The sequence below is a fragment of the Micromys minutus genome (assembly GCF_963924665.1).
Source record: "Micromys minutus genome assembly, chromosome: 12".
Classification (NCBI taxonomy): Eukaryota; Metazoa; Chordata; class Mammalia; order Rodentia; family Muridae; genus Micromys; species Micromys minutus.
Window position 1 is genome coordinate 19,676,395 of NC_137981.1, and position 18,054 is coordinate 19,694,448.

The window sequence follows — 18,054 nt, forward strand, 5'->3', positions numbered from 1 at the left end:
CCACCCTCTTAACTTCCTCCATAACCTGAATAAACTCTATTCTATACTGTATCATCCTGTGGCTGATCTCTCAGGGGGAAGGGATTCCCAACATGTCCCTCACCCCCAGAGGCATCTCCATTGCCCCCAAGCCTCACCACACCTCCATGAACCATATTCCCCCCACTTTCTTCATTATTTTCCTAACACTCATATTAATAAATAAATAAATAAATCTTTAAAAAGAATTGTGCCCCATAAATCCTTTTCAGTTTACCCTCTCCTTCAAATATAAGAAATATGTTTCTGTGAGGTATAAATCTCTTCCTCATTTTCCCAAGCAAGACTTGAATAAAAATGTCTCTCCCACCAACCCCTGTCTCCTGGTTTTTGAGAGAGACATCTGGTAGTAGAAGTGTCAGGCACAGGTCATACTACTGACAGGGAAGTTGCCTCCATGCTGGGTAGCTTCCATAGAACTAGAAGGTGCTATGCAGGTTGTTGTGTTTTATAAAAAAGAAAAAGCTGAGGATATGTTCGATAGAGGTGCCAGGTATGGGGAGGTGAGAGGGGTGCCTCAGTGGGCCCATGATGAGGCGTCCCATCATCCTGAATCATGTGACAGATAGAGTATGAAATAGAGTTTATTTAGAACATGGGAAGTGGAGTTGGGAAGAGACAAGAGAGAAAGGGTGGAGAGGTAATAGGAGAAAAAGGTCATGGAGAGAAGGGGTAAGAAGTAAGAGAGCAAGGAGAGGGCACACATCCTCTTTTATATTAAGCCAGGCAAACCTACCTGTTGTCTGGTAATTGTGGGGTGGAGCTTGGAATGAATGCTAAAATCCCTCCATTTTGGTTTAATTTAAAAATAACTAGAATGAGGTGATGGTTAAGCAGGAATAGGGTTGTCATAGCTCTGGGAAACCTAAGGAAATGGGGATGAAGATGTTGGTCCAGTCTTAGGAGAGAGTTTGCTGTTTCCTTGCTGTCCAGGATCTGTGGAACCATCTGTGGGTAGGAAGAAGCAGCTCCGATAGCATTTGTGTCTGTGAGAGTAGATGGGAGCATCTGTGGGTTGCTTCTCTGGAGCTGTCATGGATATAGATTTTGAGTAAACACCTGGACTTGGCAAAATGCTGAAACACACACACACACACACACACATTAGAGGTAAAGAATAAAGTTAAATACATTTGGGAGAAAAAATTTTTTTCTTAGGTATACATTTGAAACCCTTAGGTCTTGGTAGTTGTGGTGAAGAAAGTTCCAATTCCAGAAATCAGGAGAGGAATCTTACTCTCTGGAATAGGTAGTAAGTGAGAACTTAAGCTATTGATTGGCAGGTGTACTTATCCAGATGGAGTCTGTTTGGTTCACAAGAGGTATAGGGACCAGATTTAGCCTCTGAATTAGACCAAGAGGTGTGGTGGTGAAAGCATTCCCTTCTGGATGAGAGCTGGTGATCTGTTCATTCCAGCATCCCAAGGACAAATGCTGTAGCTAGAAATGACAGCCAGCCGGATCACTAGGTTGTCACAAAGTGAACTTGGGGGACTTGAACAATAGCCAGAGAATGGCTTACCCAGCATCGAGAAAAGGAACCAGACTCTGAGAAGGGAATCTCACCCACGGCAAAATGTCCTAGAATGAAGGGTAATTGGGAAGGCCAGTCATAAAGACTATAAATGCTTCTTTCCCCAAGGCACCACAGGGTGGCTGGAAGCTCAGCAGCCCTCCTCTGGGACCAGTGGACATTTACACTGACCAGTAGGGGGAGGGAGCTTACCAACTGCCGGTGTTTGGATAGATAGGGCGGGCTAGCAAGTGATTCGATATTGCTGCAATTCTATGTGGAGATGTGAACCTGTAAAGAGACTTTTGGTGCCACTGGACAGTTGGCAGCAGGAATTTTGGCATCACCAGAACAATTAGAAGTATAGTCAGGGCAGGAATCTAACTCGGGCTCTAAACACAAGAAACTGGTCTGGATTAAGAATATTTACAATTGAAACTCAGGGCAGAACATTGTAGCTCAGAGGCAGGCTCAGAGGATGTAGGTGTGGCAGTTCCTTTGTCTCTTGGAATCCTTTTTTTCCCTGGTCTCCCCACCTAGCTCCCAGAAAGATGTTTACAGCATTTTTTGATTATTGACTTGCTTGTTCCTTGACTCAGAACTGATGTTACCTTTCTGCATGTAATTAAAGTGGTTTAAAAGAGGACTGAATAAGAAAATACTCAGAACTGGCCAGAGTCATGTTATAATTTTTGTCTAATTGTCTCTCTTTTCTTTTAATTCTCGCTCCTGCTCTGGGGAGCCCCTTGTCTGACTGAACTGGCCTCAGACACGAACCTGTGAGTTTCTACTCTGAGTCTCACAGCATGCTGCCTGGGGAAAATATCAGCTCTCTTAACCACTTGTGAACACTAGGTTAACAACCAGTCTAGCAAGATTTGCCCAAGGGTGCAAAAGCAGCGTGGGTATCATGGGGTTAATCCCAACATACAGCATGCTCCATAGAAGGAAAGCCATGTCTGACACTATAAATCTGACCAAGAGCCTTTAGCTGTGTTGCTCATAGCATAGGTCCTAGAGGTGACCCTACTACAATTATTTTGTTATCAAACTGCCTCCTTCAAAAGGTGTGGGTGCTCAAAGAAATGTTCAAAGTCCTTTGTGATCAGGGAAACGCAAATCAAAACAACCCGAGATTTCAACTTACACCAATTATAGTGGCTAAGATAAAAAACTCAGGTGACAGCAGATGTTGGCAAGGATGTGGAGAAAGGGGAACACTCCTCCATTACTGGTGGTATTGCAAACTTGGTACAACCACTCTTGAAATCAATCTGGAGGTTTCTTAGAAAATTGAAAGTAGATCTATCTGAAGACCCAACAAAACTATTCTTGGGCATATACCCAAAAGATGCCCCACCATACCACAGAGGCACCTGCTTCACTATGTTCATAGTGACCTTATCTATTGTAGCCAGAGCTGGAAACAACCCAGATGTCTACAATGAAAGAATGGATACAGAAAATGTGGTTCATTTACACAATTGAATACTATTTAGCTATTAAGAGCAAAGACATCATGAGTTTTGCAGGCAAATGGATGAAACTAGAAAATACCATCCTGGCAAGGTAACTCAGACCCAAAGGGACAAGCATAGTATGTACCCATTAAGTGAATATTAGCTTTTAAAAAGTGTAAAATGCCCACAATACAATTAACAGAACTCAAGAAGATTAGCAAGCCAAAAGGCCCAAATGAGGATGCTTCAATCCACTTGGGAGGGAGAAGAAAGCAGTCACAGCAGGCAGAAGAAGGGACCTGGGTGAGAGGAGGAGGTGGGGTGATGGGGAACATGATCAGGTATTGGGGAGGGGGAGACAAGATAGCATCCCTGAGGGTCAGCAGAATGAGTGGAAATATGAAACCTCAAGGGTGGGAGGGGGGTCTAGAATGTACCAGAGACCTGTGAGAGAACTCTAAGGACTCAAAGAGAGGGTTCATAGATGAAGTGCCCAACAATGGGGAGAGGGAACTTATAGAATACACCTCCAGTCTAAAGAAACAAACTCAGGTTCTCTGAAGTTCAACAAAAGTTGTCATAACCACTTAGTTTTCTCTCCAGACCCTAACTGCATCTTTTAGACAAGGGGTACAGTTGGAAGATGAGCTTTGAAAGAGGGTTTTTGGATAATATACAATGATTATAATGAAATAAAGGCATAAAAACTCAAATCTACAGTTAACTTTTATTTATTTTTGTAATGTTAAGAACCCAAGACCCAGTTATGCTAGGCAAGCACTCTATCAATGTGTATCTCCTCAGCCCTTACCATTTTGAGACAGAGTCTTGCTATGTAGCCTAGGCTAGCCTAGACCTTATGATCTTCCTGCCTCTGCCCTCTGTAACCGTCATCACAACCTCGGCAATCCTTCTGCAGTAGCTCCCTCCAATCCACTGCTCTGCTTCCTGTTAGAACACAGGGCTTCTACTTCCAGAACTTCAAACAATCATGCAGAAGATCCTCTTGTTTTTTTATAATTTTTACTTAATTAAAAAATAATGGGTTTCATTTTTTTGTGTGTCTTTTACTTAACCTCTTTTTGAGATTTATTCATGCTGTGCCTGCTAAGTGACATTCCATTGTTCCTATACATGACAATTTATCCATTCATGGTTTGCCGCTTGAGTTGTTTCCAGAATGAACAACTAATATAGCTAAAATCATTCTATAATCTATCTCAAGTTAATGCTCATGTGGGGTAAATAAAGGTTGAGATGAATTTTTTTCTTTTGCAGCCTCTTTCCATATGGTGCTCCAGTACCATTACTGAAGTATCTTGCAGCCTTTGAATAGGATCAATTGAGTGATACACATTGGAGGTCTGTTTAGGACAGTGTATTCCACCAACTGCATTGCTGCCCTTGGCAAACTTCCCACATCAATTATTCTAGCTTTATAGCAAATCTCATGATTACGGTGTGTAAAATGGAGTATGGGAGCTCACACATGCACATGAAAGGCTGAGACAAGAGTTAGGAAGTTTGAAACCAGTTATGGCTACACATTAAATTACAGGGTAGGCAGAGTGAGATGTTATTTAAAATAACAAAAATACACACATACCAAAAAAACAAAAACAAAAACAAAAACAAATCAGAAATATACATCTTCTAAATTATGTTCTAGGTGTTTATATTTTATTATATATTATATACTTATTATATGTTATATGCTATATGTCATATGCCATGTTATATGTTTATTATATACCACATACCATACATCATATATCATATACCACATGCCATATATCATATATCACATATCATATAATATTTTATAAATTATATTATTTAATGTATAAATTATATTATAAAATATAGAATATATGGAATAAATATTATAGATTGTCTATATAAAATTCATATGACAATATGAATTTTAGAGTCAGATTAGTTTCTATTTAATTACTTCTAAAGCACCGATAAATACTGAATTGAATACATAGATCAGTTCAGAGAAAACTAAATTAACAATATCAAGTCCTTTATTACATAAACATAACTATTTAACATTTAAAATTTGCAAGAATGTTATACACAATTCTAATGAGAATATCTTGACTCCAATGTGATATATTTAAAATTATTTAGGAACAGTTCTCATTTGGCTGCTGTGTGTATCATGTGAAAATACAATTTCCACATTTGCTTTTTGTATGTTGACCTTTCTTCCTGTAACCACAGGAAACTGTTAACTGAAACTGTCCAGTGCATGTCCTTCAGACTTCCTATACTTACATGCCAGTGATATGAAGCTTGAACAGGTGAGCACACACATATACACACATGGATGGGGGAGGCAATTTGAAAGAAAAGAAACAACTCACAGCAATCTAGAAACAAAGATTACAGTAATGGTGGCAAGATGGACAACTTCCCAATAGACCCTGGAAGTTAAGAGCTTCCTAATGTCTTGTGACCCATCAGGAGTTCAAGGCTTCTCTTTAATGACCAGTGCAACATATAAGTCAAACGATTGAGAGGAAGATGGAGGGACAAGAGCCAACATGCCGCCTGCTGAGGAAAGTCCATTCCATGGATAATGAGTGATGAGCTCTTTATATTCTGGTGCAGTATTCAGAGCTGCAGCTGCCTGTACTACAATCCCTATGAGTTGCTGCCTCTGTAGACTCCTTATCTGCCCCACCCCTCCTTGCTATGCCAAGCAGCTCACAGCTCTTTCTCAATATCCGGGCAATGCTTTTCAGATGATAAAGGAAGTGGACACAGCGATGGATCCTACCTTTGGAGGTATGCAAATGTGAGGGGTTTCTTCTTCTTTTATTTCCATCACTGTAGGCTACTGTGCAATATGATGGGCTCTGGACCCCAGATTCCTGGACATCTCAAACACCTGGGCATTGAGAATGCTTCCTCACTCCCAGAGCTGCAGAAAGGGTAGAAAGCTCACTGGCTGACAGTGCATGGCTAAGGTGCACATAGTGTTAGGTATACTGAAGGCAGGTTTCCAGAGTGTAGGTGGGGCAAGAGTGGGTGAGTCAACAGGAAAAAATTCTCTCTCTCTCTCTCTCTCTCTCTCTCTCTCTCTCTCTCTCTCTCTCTCTCTCTGTGTGTGTGTGTGTGTGTGTGTGTGTGTGTGACTTTTCTCAGAAGACCAATGCTGGGTGGCTCCACTTACAGGGCAGGCATAAATAGTGGTGTCTGACAAACAGGTGCCTTTACCTTGACCTCCCTGGGGCCAACGAGGAAGCAAACTGTGAGTGCCTCTGCTTCTCATTTTATTTCCCTACCTCCTGTGAATATGTCTTTGTCCATCTGGGATGTTTATTCTACTGATTTTGAGAAAGGAGAATAGGATTTTAGTTCTAGGTTCTGGATCAGGGACCAGAGATTTGGGGGGTGGAGGTGAGGGACACAGTGAGAGATGAAGATCCTCTGTCCCTAGGTCACCTTTCTGGGCTCAGGAAGATTTGGTTTCTGAGCTGGAGTAGTGTGTGTGAATGTTATGTGATGTTTCCACAGACCTACACAGATTGTATGGAGAATTCGGGTGAATTTTTCTCGAATCCAAATTTCATGAGAAAAATAGTGGAGGAAGAACTCCCCAGGCTTCTCTAGACTGAAGTTTTAAGCTCAGGTTGATGCCAAAAGCATAGAAACAAGATAAAATGATTTCTCTCCTATCCTAAACTGTTTATAAAACAATAAACTTAACTGTTCATGTTCTCTGAATTGCCAGCCAACATTAGGTAGAGCTTCTGATCTCAATGAACTTTTAGTCTAAAAGCAGAGCTCTGGGCTGTGACTCTGTATAATCCATCCACTGCCCCAGCTAATTAGTCTGTCTCAGATCTGGAAGCCTGTATGTCTGCTTTCTGAAGGCCCCATTAATGCTAAGGTGAGCAGGTGGTAGACCAGAAGGCCTTTTGTCTTGACTCTTCCCCAGAATGAGGCATGGGGCCCTAAAGTTAAGGTGGCTACAGGCTAAGTAACAGTTGCCTTGCTCTGACTTGTGCATGCCCTTCAGTACTGATGACAGGGCCTCTGCTAAAACAATGGTAAATAAGTAGCCTATGAGCTTGTTAAGTTATTTCTAGGAAGTTCTAGGAGACCTGAGGAAACTGTAAAAAAGAACTACAAAGCTTTAACCCAGAAACACCAGGTGGAGAAGTAGCAGGTTAGGAAGCCCTGACAAGCATCCAATCCACCTCCAGTTGTGATGAAACTTTTCCTCATTGTACAGGCCTCCTTTGCTTTATCCCCAGCCACTGTGCTGCCTATGGGCTTTTTCCTTCTTTGAGAAGAGAGATGTTATAATTCAGGTCTTGAATATCCCCTGGTATCCCATATCCCATGTTTGAAGACATGTATAATTGTAAGTCTTGTGACACTATTGGAAAGTGCTGGCCATGAGAAGTTAAGACCTTGAGATACCCTGTATAGGGAGTTACCAAATTCTTACATCCTGCAGTCAGGTCTCAGCCAGACTACGTTTCTCTCAGACAGCAACTGGATACTCTGCTAAATGTTTTCTCTTGGTTCCTCCTCAAACCAGCTTACAATCTAAATAAGACCATCTGGAATGTTTCCTTCCCCCAACAAAGCCCTTCCCTGGAGCCCTCTCAGATTACCCAGTAGGTTTCTGGGTATTTCTGAGTCTTTTCAGCTGCCAACTTAATATGTCTCAAGCTCTTTACCTGCATTTTCTCTAGTACTTTCCACATGGACTTGGTGCCTGGTACAGGAATGCCAAACAGCCTAGCAAGCATGTGGCCACACTCCAGCCTGAACTCAGTATAAGCATCTTGAAGCACTCAGAGTCAGGTCAATTCTGGACCAGTGGTGTTCAATGTCGGTGCTAATCCAGGGAGAGAATGCAGACTTGGCCTCAAAGGAGTTAAACCAGCTGTCCTAGAACATAGAAGGAGGACTAGGGATGAGACAGATGTTAATGGTGGACACTAGACTCAGCCATTGTTCTCACAAGGCACCAGAGATGAACACTACAGTCAACCCCTGTTAGAGTACTAGTCAGGCTACTTACTACCTCAAAGTCCAGACCATGTACCCACCTTTATAAACTGCTTTTGGAGTCTTGCTGTCTTATTGCTTCGGGTATTCATCATAGGGGAAGGTGTGGAGATGAAGATTTCTCTTCTCCAGACTTAGAAGCCAGTACCTAGGACCACATCCTAGATCATCACTGCCTCTTTTCTCTTTCTTGTCCCTGCAGGCCATGCTGCACTTTCTCTCCATGCTTGTCCTGTTTGTACAGCCCCTGGGCAGTCTGGGAGCAGAAATGAAGACCCTTTCAAGGAGATCAGTAGCCAACACATGCACCCTAGTCATGTGTAGCCCGACAGAGAATGGCCTGCCTGGTCGTGATGGACGGGATGGCAGAGAGGGTCCACGAGGCGAGAAGGGTGATCCAGGTAGAACTAGGACCACGAGCTCATTCTGGGGGTGGGGGGTGGGGGCAAAATGTGAACCAACCTGAGCATCTGGGTGCTCTATGATCAACTTGGATACAAGCTTCTTCCTCATAGGGGTTGAGTTTCCCCCTGGTGTCTACACTACTTGCTAACCATATGTCTTATTATTCTTGTTCTGAGAGTGAGTAAACTATTGATATAGTCCTGTTCCTGCAGTTAGCAATTGTTCATTTTGATTAAGTGGTGCCTACAGGGAATGTTAATTAGGTTTTAGTATTTTATCTGCACTTATACGTGGTGGGAAAGATGAGGCTTCACAGACCTAAAAAACAGATTTTATTGGCAGAACTCACTTAAGATGTTACAAGGAAAGATTGGAATTTGTGGGTTCTTTGTACAGCTGTGTGCTCAGGTATTTACTGGGAAATACATTTAGTATTTTTCAAAAGCCACAAGGAACATACCAGTCTTCTTTAACAGGTAAAGTGGGGGATGGTAAAGCTGAAAGAACAAAGGCTTCTGCACTAAACAGGTCTTTACTGTTAGCTACCTGTCTGTGACTGTGATCCTTGGAAACACCTACTAAGTAGCACAAAGTCTCAATTTGCCTGTCTTCAAGTGAGAATAACATTTGCCAAACAATCTTTGAAAACCGATAGAGCCAAAGACTTTGTTTTGTATTGAGTCTCTGGGCAAAGTTCAGTGTTCCTGCTGACCAAGTTGGTGTATTCTCTGGTTTACCAGTGGGACTAATAAACAAAGAAGGAATGAGCCCTGGAAATACTGACCCTTCACAGTCTCATTAGCAAGAGTGGGAAACTCAATAAGGAAGCAACACAAGTGGACGAACACACCGCCCTGAGCTTTGATGGGATTGAATATTGTTTCCAGTTCAGCAAGCTTTTAGAAATTGAATGGTGACTATAAAAACCTGAACTGGGAGTCAGGTTTTCTGTCTTTCAGCAAGAGGTTGTCCACATTTCCACCCTACATGTGATACCCCAACATATATCTTCTTCTTCCACTGTGCATACCAAGAAAGCAAAGAAATCTGTCTGCTCTTGTGGATACTACCACTATGATGCTCCCATAGGGGCAATACTGTACTGCCTTTGATGCCTCGTGTGAGACAAGTGGTAATCAGTGGGTCAGCTAACATAAGTACTTATGTTACCAGAGACAGGGAAGTAGACTTGACTGTTTAAACAGGTGTAACAGGTAGAGACAGCTAAACTATGGTAGGCTTTTGATTTGCAAATGTATGTCATGTAACATTAATCAATTAACATCTTAGAATTTACCAAAGAATGGTGGTCTTCCTAAGAGATATTACACTGAGGTTTACAAGACACCTGTTGCCATTCTCTATTTCAAATAAGGGAACAGGTTTGTTGGTGACATTCCTTTTGCAGTACTTTCTCTTTGCTTATGAACCTCAATTGTTCAAACTGGCTTTCCTCACTGTTCATAAGACCTAGGCTCTAGGGCAAGGGAGATGAGTCAATGTTTAAGATGATACACGTTTGTGCCTGAGCTTTTTTGGATTTTTTTTATGCATATGAGTACATGGTAGCTGTCTTCAGACACACCAGAAGAGGGTATCAGATCCCATTACATATGGTTGTGAGCCACAATGTGGTTGCTGGGATTTGAACTCAGGACCTCTGGAAGAGCAGTCAGTGCTCTTAACCACTGAGCCATCTTTCCAGGCCAGAGTTTATTTCTTATATACCATTCATTTTGAATGAGTTACAATAACTACCTATAACTCCAGCTCCAGGGGAACTGACACTCTCCCTGCTCTGTACTCTACAGGTACCCCCTCCACACACACTACCCCTTTCTCTCATACACACCTCAAACACACTTAAACTATAATAAATCTTAAAAGGTAGTGTGAGGGAATGGGAGCCAAGAATGTGCTTCTGTACTTAGATGAAGAAGTCAGGTCAAATATAATTTATACAGTTTTTCTCAAATATAAAGTTCCAAGAAAGGTCTTTATTGAACAAGTAATTTGTTGTACTCAAGTCTCACTGAAAAGAATAGTTATCATTAAAGCTGTATGAATCATGAAAATCTCACAAGACATTAGAGAAACAATAATCTTCAAGTCTTTGGGTGTCATTTTTACAGAGAGTATCCAAATGCTTAAATTTTGTTCATAAGACCAGGATCTAATTAAAAGGTTTAGTCTTAAAGATCTTGATCATGAGGAGGAAATTGAATGACAATGCTATAAAATAAATCAAAGATGGTTATTTCAATAAATAGTATTATAAGAATCTATAAATAACTTCTCTATATCTAGTAATCCCCTTCTATATAATTTATATTCATTCATTGACCTTTGGGTCAGATATCTATGTTGATGTAGAATGCTTGTGGGTTGACTAAGAACAGTCTCACAGTCCTGATAACCACTGCCAAGGCTCCACACAGGTTCAGTCATGAAGCTCAGGGCCTCTTGCCTCTTTGAACACTTATGTCTAAAACACCCGATGCATTGCCCCCAGGCTCTGTCTCTGTCCTTTCCTGTTGTCTGGTAGTTTACTGATCCTTCAAATTAAAACAAAAAACTCCATGTGGAGAAACAATATTATATTTCTTGTTCCAGTTTGCATTCTGGTTAGAAAGAAACCAATGACACTTAAAATAAATAGGCTATATTGGTTAAAAGGCAAGAGGAGAAATGTCTGAGGTAATACACAAAGCGATCCCCTATATAAGTGGTCTGGAGCTTAAGAGCCATCCAAGAGTGCTAGATCTTAGTATAGCAGCTGCCTCTCTCAGCGATCCCCATTTCTCTCTTGATCCCAGAGGGAGCTGTGAATGGAATGTTGGGTGGACTTTCCCCACAGTGGTCCTGGAATTATTCTCACAGAAATATTTTCTGCTCTTTAGTTGAGCCTTGGACAAAGAAACCACTAGTCACTTTTGATCATCTATTTGGAGTATTTTGAAATCTGTCAGTCCCCAGAACTTATTGAAAGAAACAGTTGGAGCCTAAGAAGAGACACTCTTGAGCAGATGATGCGGGGGCAAGGATTAGATGTGTGGCTTAGTCTAGTGAGTCCTTAGGGTAGGAGATGCTAAACTTGAATCAAGAACTACCTACCTCAGCAGGACGCATAGTTAGATATGTGATGAGGCCCTGCCATGTAACCCTGTAGAATTCATCATGGGAACGACTAGGAAGCCCAGAATCTTCCAGAAAAATTTACATACAGCTCATCTCAATTGCACCTGTTGCCCTGGGAAGGTTCAGTCTGTCTTGTTTTCAAACAGGAGTCTCATCTCTTCTTTTCTCTCTAAAATAATCTACATAGGATTTACCGTCTAAACCCCTTCTAGTCCTGCTTCCTCTGAGGACATGATGTGTTGGGCAGGGCTCTGTGAGGAGAAAGAAATATTACACTTCTTTTTCAACAAGTATTCCTTCCCCATGGTTTGTTATAAACTCTTGACGATCAAACAAGCAACAATGCAAGATAGTCAACCCAGTCTACTGTTATCTCTGCCCCTGCTTCCCAATTGTTTTGACGAGTCACTATTCTACATTCAAGTTAGCATATGTTTGAGTAGCCATATAAAACAAACTTGGGGCATGTGCCTTTCATTGGGGTCCCCGTGTTCAGTCTGATATTTAGCTGCAAGCATCCTCATCTGTATCTGTGTGAGTCTGGGAGAGCCTCTGAGGAGACATCCATGTCTGGTTCCTGCCAGTAAACACTTCTTAGCATCACCAATAATGCTTGGATTTGGTGGCTGCATATGGGGTGGTTCTCCAGGTGAGGCAGTCTCTGTAGATCTTTTCTTCAATCCCTGCTCCTCTATTTGACCTTGTATTTCCTCCCCCTGTTTTGTTCTCCCTTCTAAGAAGGACTGAGGCATCCATATTCTGGTCTTCCTTCTTTTTGAGATTCATAAAAGTTCTGTGGATAGTTTCTTGAGTATTCAGAGCTCTTTTTGGGGGGGAGGGTGGCTAGTACATTCCCCATACACTCATTCACATGTTCACACACACTTACATGCATGTACATAAACATCTACATATTTGCCCCTGATCAATCAGTGCTGGTAGATTGCCTTCTCCTGACAAAGAGGCCTTGGGGCAGGAGAAAGAAAACTGCATGAAAGGTTGTGAAGCTCTTGGCTTGAATTCACTTCCAAGTCAAGGATGTCTATTTCCTCTAGATGGAGAAACTAATTTTTATTAAATGGGTCACCACAGGACCAAGGTTTGTGATTATAGGCTTTTAATGCTCAGCAGAACCCTAAAGGGATGCCAGGAACTTCATATTGTAGACATAAGTCTCTCCTGAGCCTAAGACTAACTTTCAGTCCATTTCTTATGTTTCTATAGGTTTGCCAGGACCTATAGGACTCTCAGGGTTGCCTGGCCCTACAGGTCCAGTTGGGCCCAAAGGAGAAAATGGCTCTGTTGGAGAACCTGGACCAAAGGGAGATCGTGGACTAGTTGGTGAGAAATGGGTCATGGGATTCAGATGGTGCCTCCAAATGCTGCTTCTATCATGAGGATGTGTAAGTGGCAGGCACAGAACCTGTTCCAGGAAGAGGAAAGATGGATGTTCTGACGGAGGCACTGGGTTGTTTCAGGATGGACTGTTGTGTCTTTGACATCTGCTCTGACATGCATCTTCTAGGATCCCACTTCCAAAGGAATTTACTACCTTAACTGGCCTGATCCTTTTCTGCCAGGACCTCCAGGACCTCCAGGTATTCCTGGTCTGGCTGGAAAAGAAGGCCCTGCTGGGAAGCAAGGGAACACAGGACTTCAGGGCAAACCAGGACCTAAAGGAGATGCTGGGCCCAAAGGTAGGTGAGAGCTATGGTTCATCTGAGAGGAATGACGGTGGAAGCCATTAGTGTGATCTGAGGCATGGTCAGACTCACAGGAAGAACCCAGAGTAATAACACTGTGGAGACTTTGGCACGCACACCTCTCATATCTCTCCACACCAACAGAATTTCTCCATCACCCTCCACAGAGGAACTCTAGGCAGCAAGAAACAATGTTCCCAACTCTCTATCTAACCTGGAAGTTCTGTGTGAAAAGGCCTACTGCTGAGGAAATGTTGCACAGTGAACACACTCTTGGCAGCATTTCTTCCTGTTTGTTTCCTTCTCAGGAGAAGTAGGTGTTCCCGGCATGCAAGGATCCGCAGGGGCAAAAGGCCCTGCAGGCCCCAAAGGAGAAAGAGGTGCCCCTGGTGAGCAAGGAGCCCCTGGGAAGGTTGGGACAGCAGGTGAGTAAGGAATAGATATAGGGCTGGATGGAGTTTTACTGTGCCTCCTTTGAACTGACAAGGCCCATGTCCCTTCTAACTTACCCATTAAATAAAAACTGGGCTGTGGAGGCAATCGGCTTCTAAGGAGAATGAATGTAGGGCCCCTGGGACTAGTCACATGTAGGGAGAGTGGTGTCTTAAGCCACAGGAAGCCTTTACTCAGGGAACTTGTACACAGAGGTGACTGCCAGATGCTACGACAGCTGTGCACGTAGTGGGCATGCGTCTGGGTTCTGAGAAGAGTCTGTATATGAGGGAAGAACGTGGCCGGGATAAAATATAAACTATGTACAGTGAGGTGAAATTGCTGGGAAATAAACATACAGCCCAGCCAGACCTTTCTGGATTTCAGGACCTGTTGGACCTGTGGGTCCACAGGGAGCTCCAGGTTCCAGGGGCCCCCCAGGACTCAAGGGGGACAGAGGTGCTCCTGGAGACAGAGGAATCAAAGGTGAAAGTGGACTTCCAGGTAAGCTAGAAGCTTCCAGTCCTGAGATAAAGCCCTCTTCAGCTACGCAGGAGTGTCTCACTAGTATGAGTGGGGAATGGAAATTGGGCTCAGCTGATAAGCTTGACGGTAAATTATGGTCCGGTTCAGTTATCTAAGTCATTAGGGAAGGCAGACTGGGATGATTTCATCATCTAATCATGGGGAATAGGTGACAACAGCAGACTTCCTGGTTTATAGGCCTGCCTTGGCATTTAACAATGCGGTGGATGATATGTAACATGTGTTTCTAGTCTTTTCCCCAAAATGTCATCATATTTTCTAGAGCTTGACCCAGAATTCCATCTGGTTTGATCTGGCATCTGCTTCAGGCTCAGTTGAGGTTCAGAGGCTTATCTAAGAACCGTAAGAAATCCCTACACAAAATCTAGGTGTAGTGAATCATACTTGTAATCCTCGTACTAGGGAGGCTAAAGTAGGACTGCTGAGCTGGATGCTAGCCTGGGCTACATTAAATCCTGTCTTGAAGACAAACAAACAAAAGAGTAAGGACACGGATGGGTAGGTGGAATGCTTGCCATACCGATGTGAACTCAGAGTTCAAAGTTCAAATCCCCAAATGGTGCGTGGACAACACAGCCTCCCAACAATCCCAGCTCTACAGGGGCAGAGATGGGATCCCTGGAGCAAACTGGCTATCTGTCTAGACTAGTCAATCAACAAGCTCTGGGTTCAAGTAAGAGAGTCACCTTAATATGTAAGGTGGTAGAAGAAGATGACCGACATAATTGTTGGGCCACATGTGTATAGACATGTAACAAGTACAACACACACACACACACACACACACACACACACACACTCCCCCTAACACACACACACACACACACACACTCCCCCAACACACACATACACACACACACACTCTCTCTCTCACACACACATATACACACATACACACACACACTCCCCCAACACATACACACACACACACACACTCCCCCAACACACACATACACACACACACACACTCTCTCTCTCTCTCTCTCTCTCACACACACACACACACACACATCATATACACACATACACACACTCCCCCAACACGCACAAAAACTTTTGAAAAAAGAAAGAAAAGCATTCAAAGCAGGGAGCAGCTCCACCTACAGATGTAGAGTTTGATGTGAGGAACAAGCTCCCCGCCTTGACCTTTACTCTTTTTCTGGGGCACCAGGTGAATTTATCCTCAGGTTTGTAGCATAACCTTCACATGTCATTTCTCTTGTTTACCTCCTATGTAGACAGTGCTGCTCTGAGGCAGCAGATGGAAGCTTTAAACGGAAAACTACAGCATCTAGAGGCTTCCTTTTCTCACTATAAGAAAGGTGAGTTCGTGGATCCATATAAAATTGATCTAGGATTGCTCATTTGGCTGAGCTTTGCTCTAGGTCTAGGATGAGAATGAGCAGGAACTAAGTCTAAGGATGGACTTGAGGCTGGAGCAACACATTTGGCATCTATCAACACATGTGTGCATGTGTGTTATAGGCACACATACACACCAAGATTGGGTCCTTCTATGTGCTTTGGATAAATAAGTGGACATATTGATATAGCACATAAAAGTCCATCCAGGGTCAACCCCGTGACAGCACATGACTCTTGCACAGACCTGTTTAGGGCTGCTTTTGGTACCATACTGAGCCCATAGAGAATTTTCCTCAAGATCTTTTTAAAGTTACTCAGAGGAAAAGAACAGTGAACCAGGGCACAGCTTGTATTCTGACCAACCTCACAGCGTAAGACTGGAACACAGACCTTGCCAGTATCTAGTTTCTTTTGCTGACTTCCATGCATGGGCACAAAGCCACAGAGATGGGTGCACACTGAAGGAAAGATGTGTGTTATGCTATACAGATGATGCTTTTGTGGTGCCATTCATCACTTTAGGGTCAAGAAAGTAGAGAGAGAGCAACTTTGTCTTGCCCCTTAAGATAGTCATTGCTAGAGTATTAATAACTGACTTGGTTCCTTTCTGGGGTTTATTATTAACCCCACCCTCAATTTTCCCCACATATGTGAACCTCTAAAATGTACTTCATCCTCCTCATCCAAGCACTTCCAGGGTTAGGAGGCCAAGGACAACCTAGGACTTGACCCAACTCTCAGACACCTCACTGTTTCCTGGCTGTTCCTTAGCCCCAGCACATAGCACAAACCCTGGCTAACAACTGTGTTACTAACACCAGGGTGACTGTGGTTCATTGAACTGTCTTCTGTTAATGCAACAGTAATTTCATAGAAAAAGTTTTTCAGTTATACACAGTAATTGATATTCCCATGGGCTGAACATAAAAAGTCAAAGTTTTGTTTTAGGGGTAGGTGTGTGTGTGTGTGTGTGTGTGTGTGTGTGTGTGTGTGTGTGTGTCAGTGCTTTCTTTTTTAGTGATATTGGCTGGTCAATGGGGCCTTCCACCCTACCCCAGAACCCACCTGCCTCTATGTCCCTCGTACCCCTATGTCCAGCTTTTATATGAATGTAGTGTGTTAGTTCCTCATACTTGCACACCTAAAACTTTATCCATTAAGCTGTCTTCTCAGCTTGTGTCTGAGCTCTAGTATCAGGGTGAGTAAGGTTGTCCACAATCAAGTTGGTAGACTTGGGGCCTCGTATTGAACTTTTTGAGCATAAGTGCTCTTGCCTGTGACTGAGGAGAGATGGCGTCCTCTCACTGAGTAAACTGTGGTGCTAGGAGCCCAGTCTCTGCTTCATCATCCCTGGTTCCCCAGTACCATTCATTAGAATGTTGGGAGGGAGGCCCAGAACTCTAGCCAGGGGATGTCACAATTCCAGCCCTGCTTCCGTCTTCTTTCAGCTGCCCTCTTTCCTGATGGCCGAAGTGTTGGAGACAAGATCTTCAGGACAGTAAACTCTGACAAGCCTTTTGAGGATGCCCAGGAGATGTGCAGGCAGGCTGGAGGGCAGCTGGCCTCCCCACGTTCTGCTACTGAGAATGCTGCTGTACAGCAGCTGATCACAGCCCACAACAAAGCTGCTTTCCTGAGTATGACAGATGTAGGCACAGAGGGCAAGTTCACTTACCCTACAGGAGAGCCCCTGACCTATTCTAACTGGGCTCCAGGGGAGCCCAACAACAACGGTGGGGCTGAGAACTGTGTGGAGATCTTCACCAATGGGCAATGGAATGACAAGGCTTGTGGAGAGCAGCGCCTTGTTATCTGTGAGTTCTGAGCCACTAGAGGGAAAAGGACAGTACTTGGGCAGGAGCTTAGCCAGTGTGGTATGGCTCATACCTGTATGTTGCCAACATCCTAATAAAAGGTGGATAGCTTGTGTTCTCTGGATACCTTGGGTTCTCTATAGAGAGCAGCCAAAAGGCAGGGCTGTCACAGAATACATTTCTCAGAGTATTATGTATGGCTGCCTTCACATGCTGAAAAACTCTCAGGGGAAAGAGGGTCTCTGTTTTCCCATTTGTAGGGGATACAAATCCATGTCTGTGACCTGTCCAAGAACATAATGACTTCTCGGCTTTGCTATTTCTCCAACTTTCAGCTATATTTGGCCGGGCTGATGGCACCCTTTCTAAGCATTCTCCTCTGGGCTTTTCTCTACTCTTGCCTAAGGTTCCTGGTGTCCTGGCTGCCCCTGATGGCTTTTTCTTGCATCTCTGTCGTTTTCCTTCACCATCTAACACGATCACACAGGCCTTAACTCAATTCTCACTCACTCCAGGGTGAGATCTTCTTGCATCCCGGCAGCATATTCCATCTGCAGGCCATTTCTGATCATGGCATTTTCTCTCATTACTCCAAACCAAAC

General features: G+C 43.3%; 1 protein-coding gene across 1 annotated transcript; it reads left to right on the forward strand.

Annotated features, from left to right (window-relative positions):
- Positions 1-6,260: 6,260 nt before the first annotated feature.
- SFTPD (surfactant protein D) lies at positions 6,261-17,463 on the forward strand (the record flags this gene model as incomplete). The annotated part of the gene is made up of 8 exons (XM_080926434.1): positions 6,261-6,274; positions 8,252-8,450; positions 12,817-12,933; positions 13,173-13,289; positions 13,604-13,720; positions 14,115-14,231; positions 15,512-15,595; positions 17,087-17,463. Exons 2-8 carry the CDS (start codon positions 8,255-8,257, stop codon positions 17,461-17,463), a joined length of 1,125 nt encoding a protein of 374 aa, XP_080782560.1. The 5' UTR covers positions 6,261-6,274; positions 8,252-8,254.
- Positions 17,464-18,054: the final 591 nt, after the last annotated feature.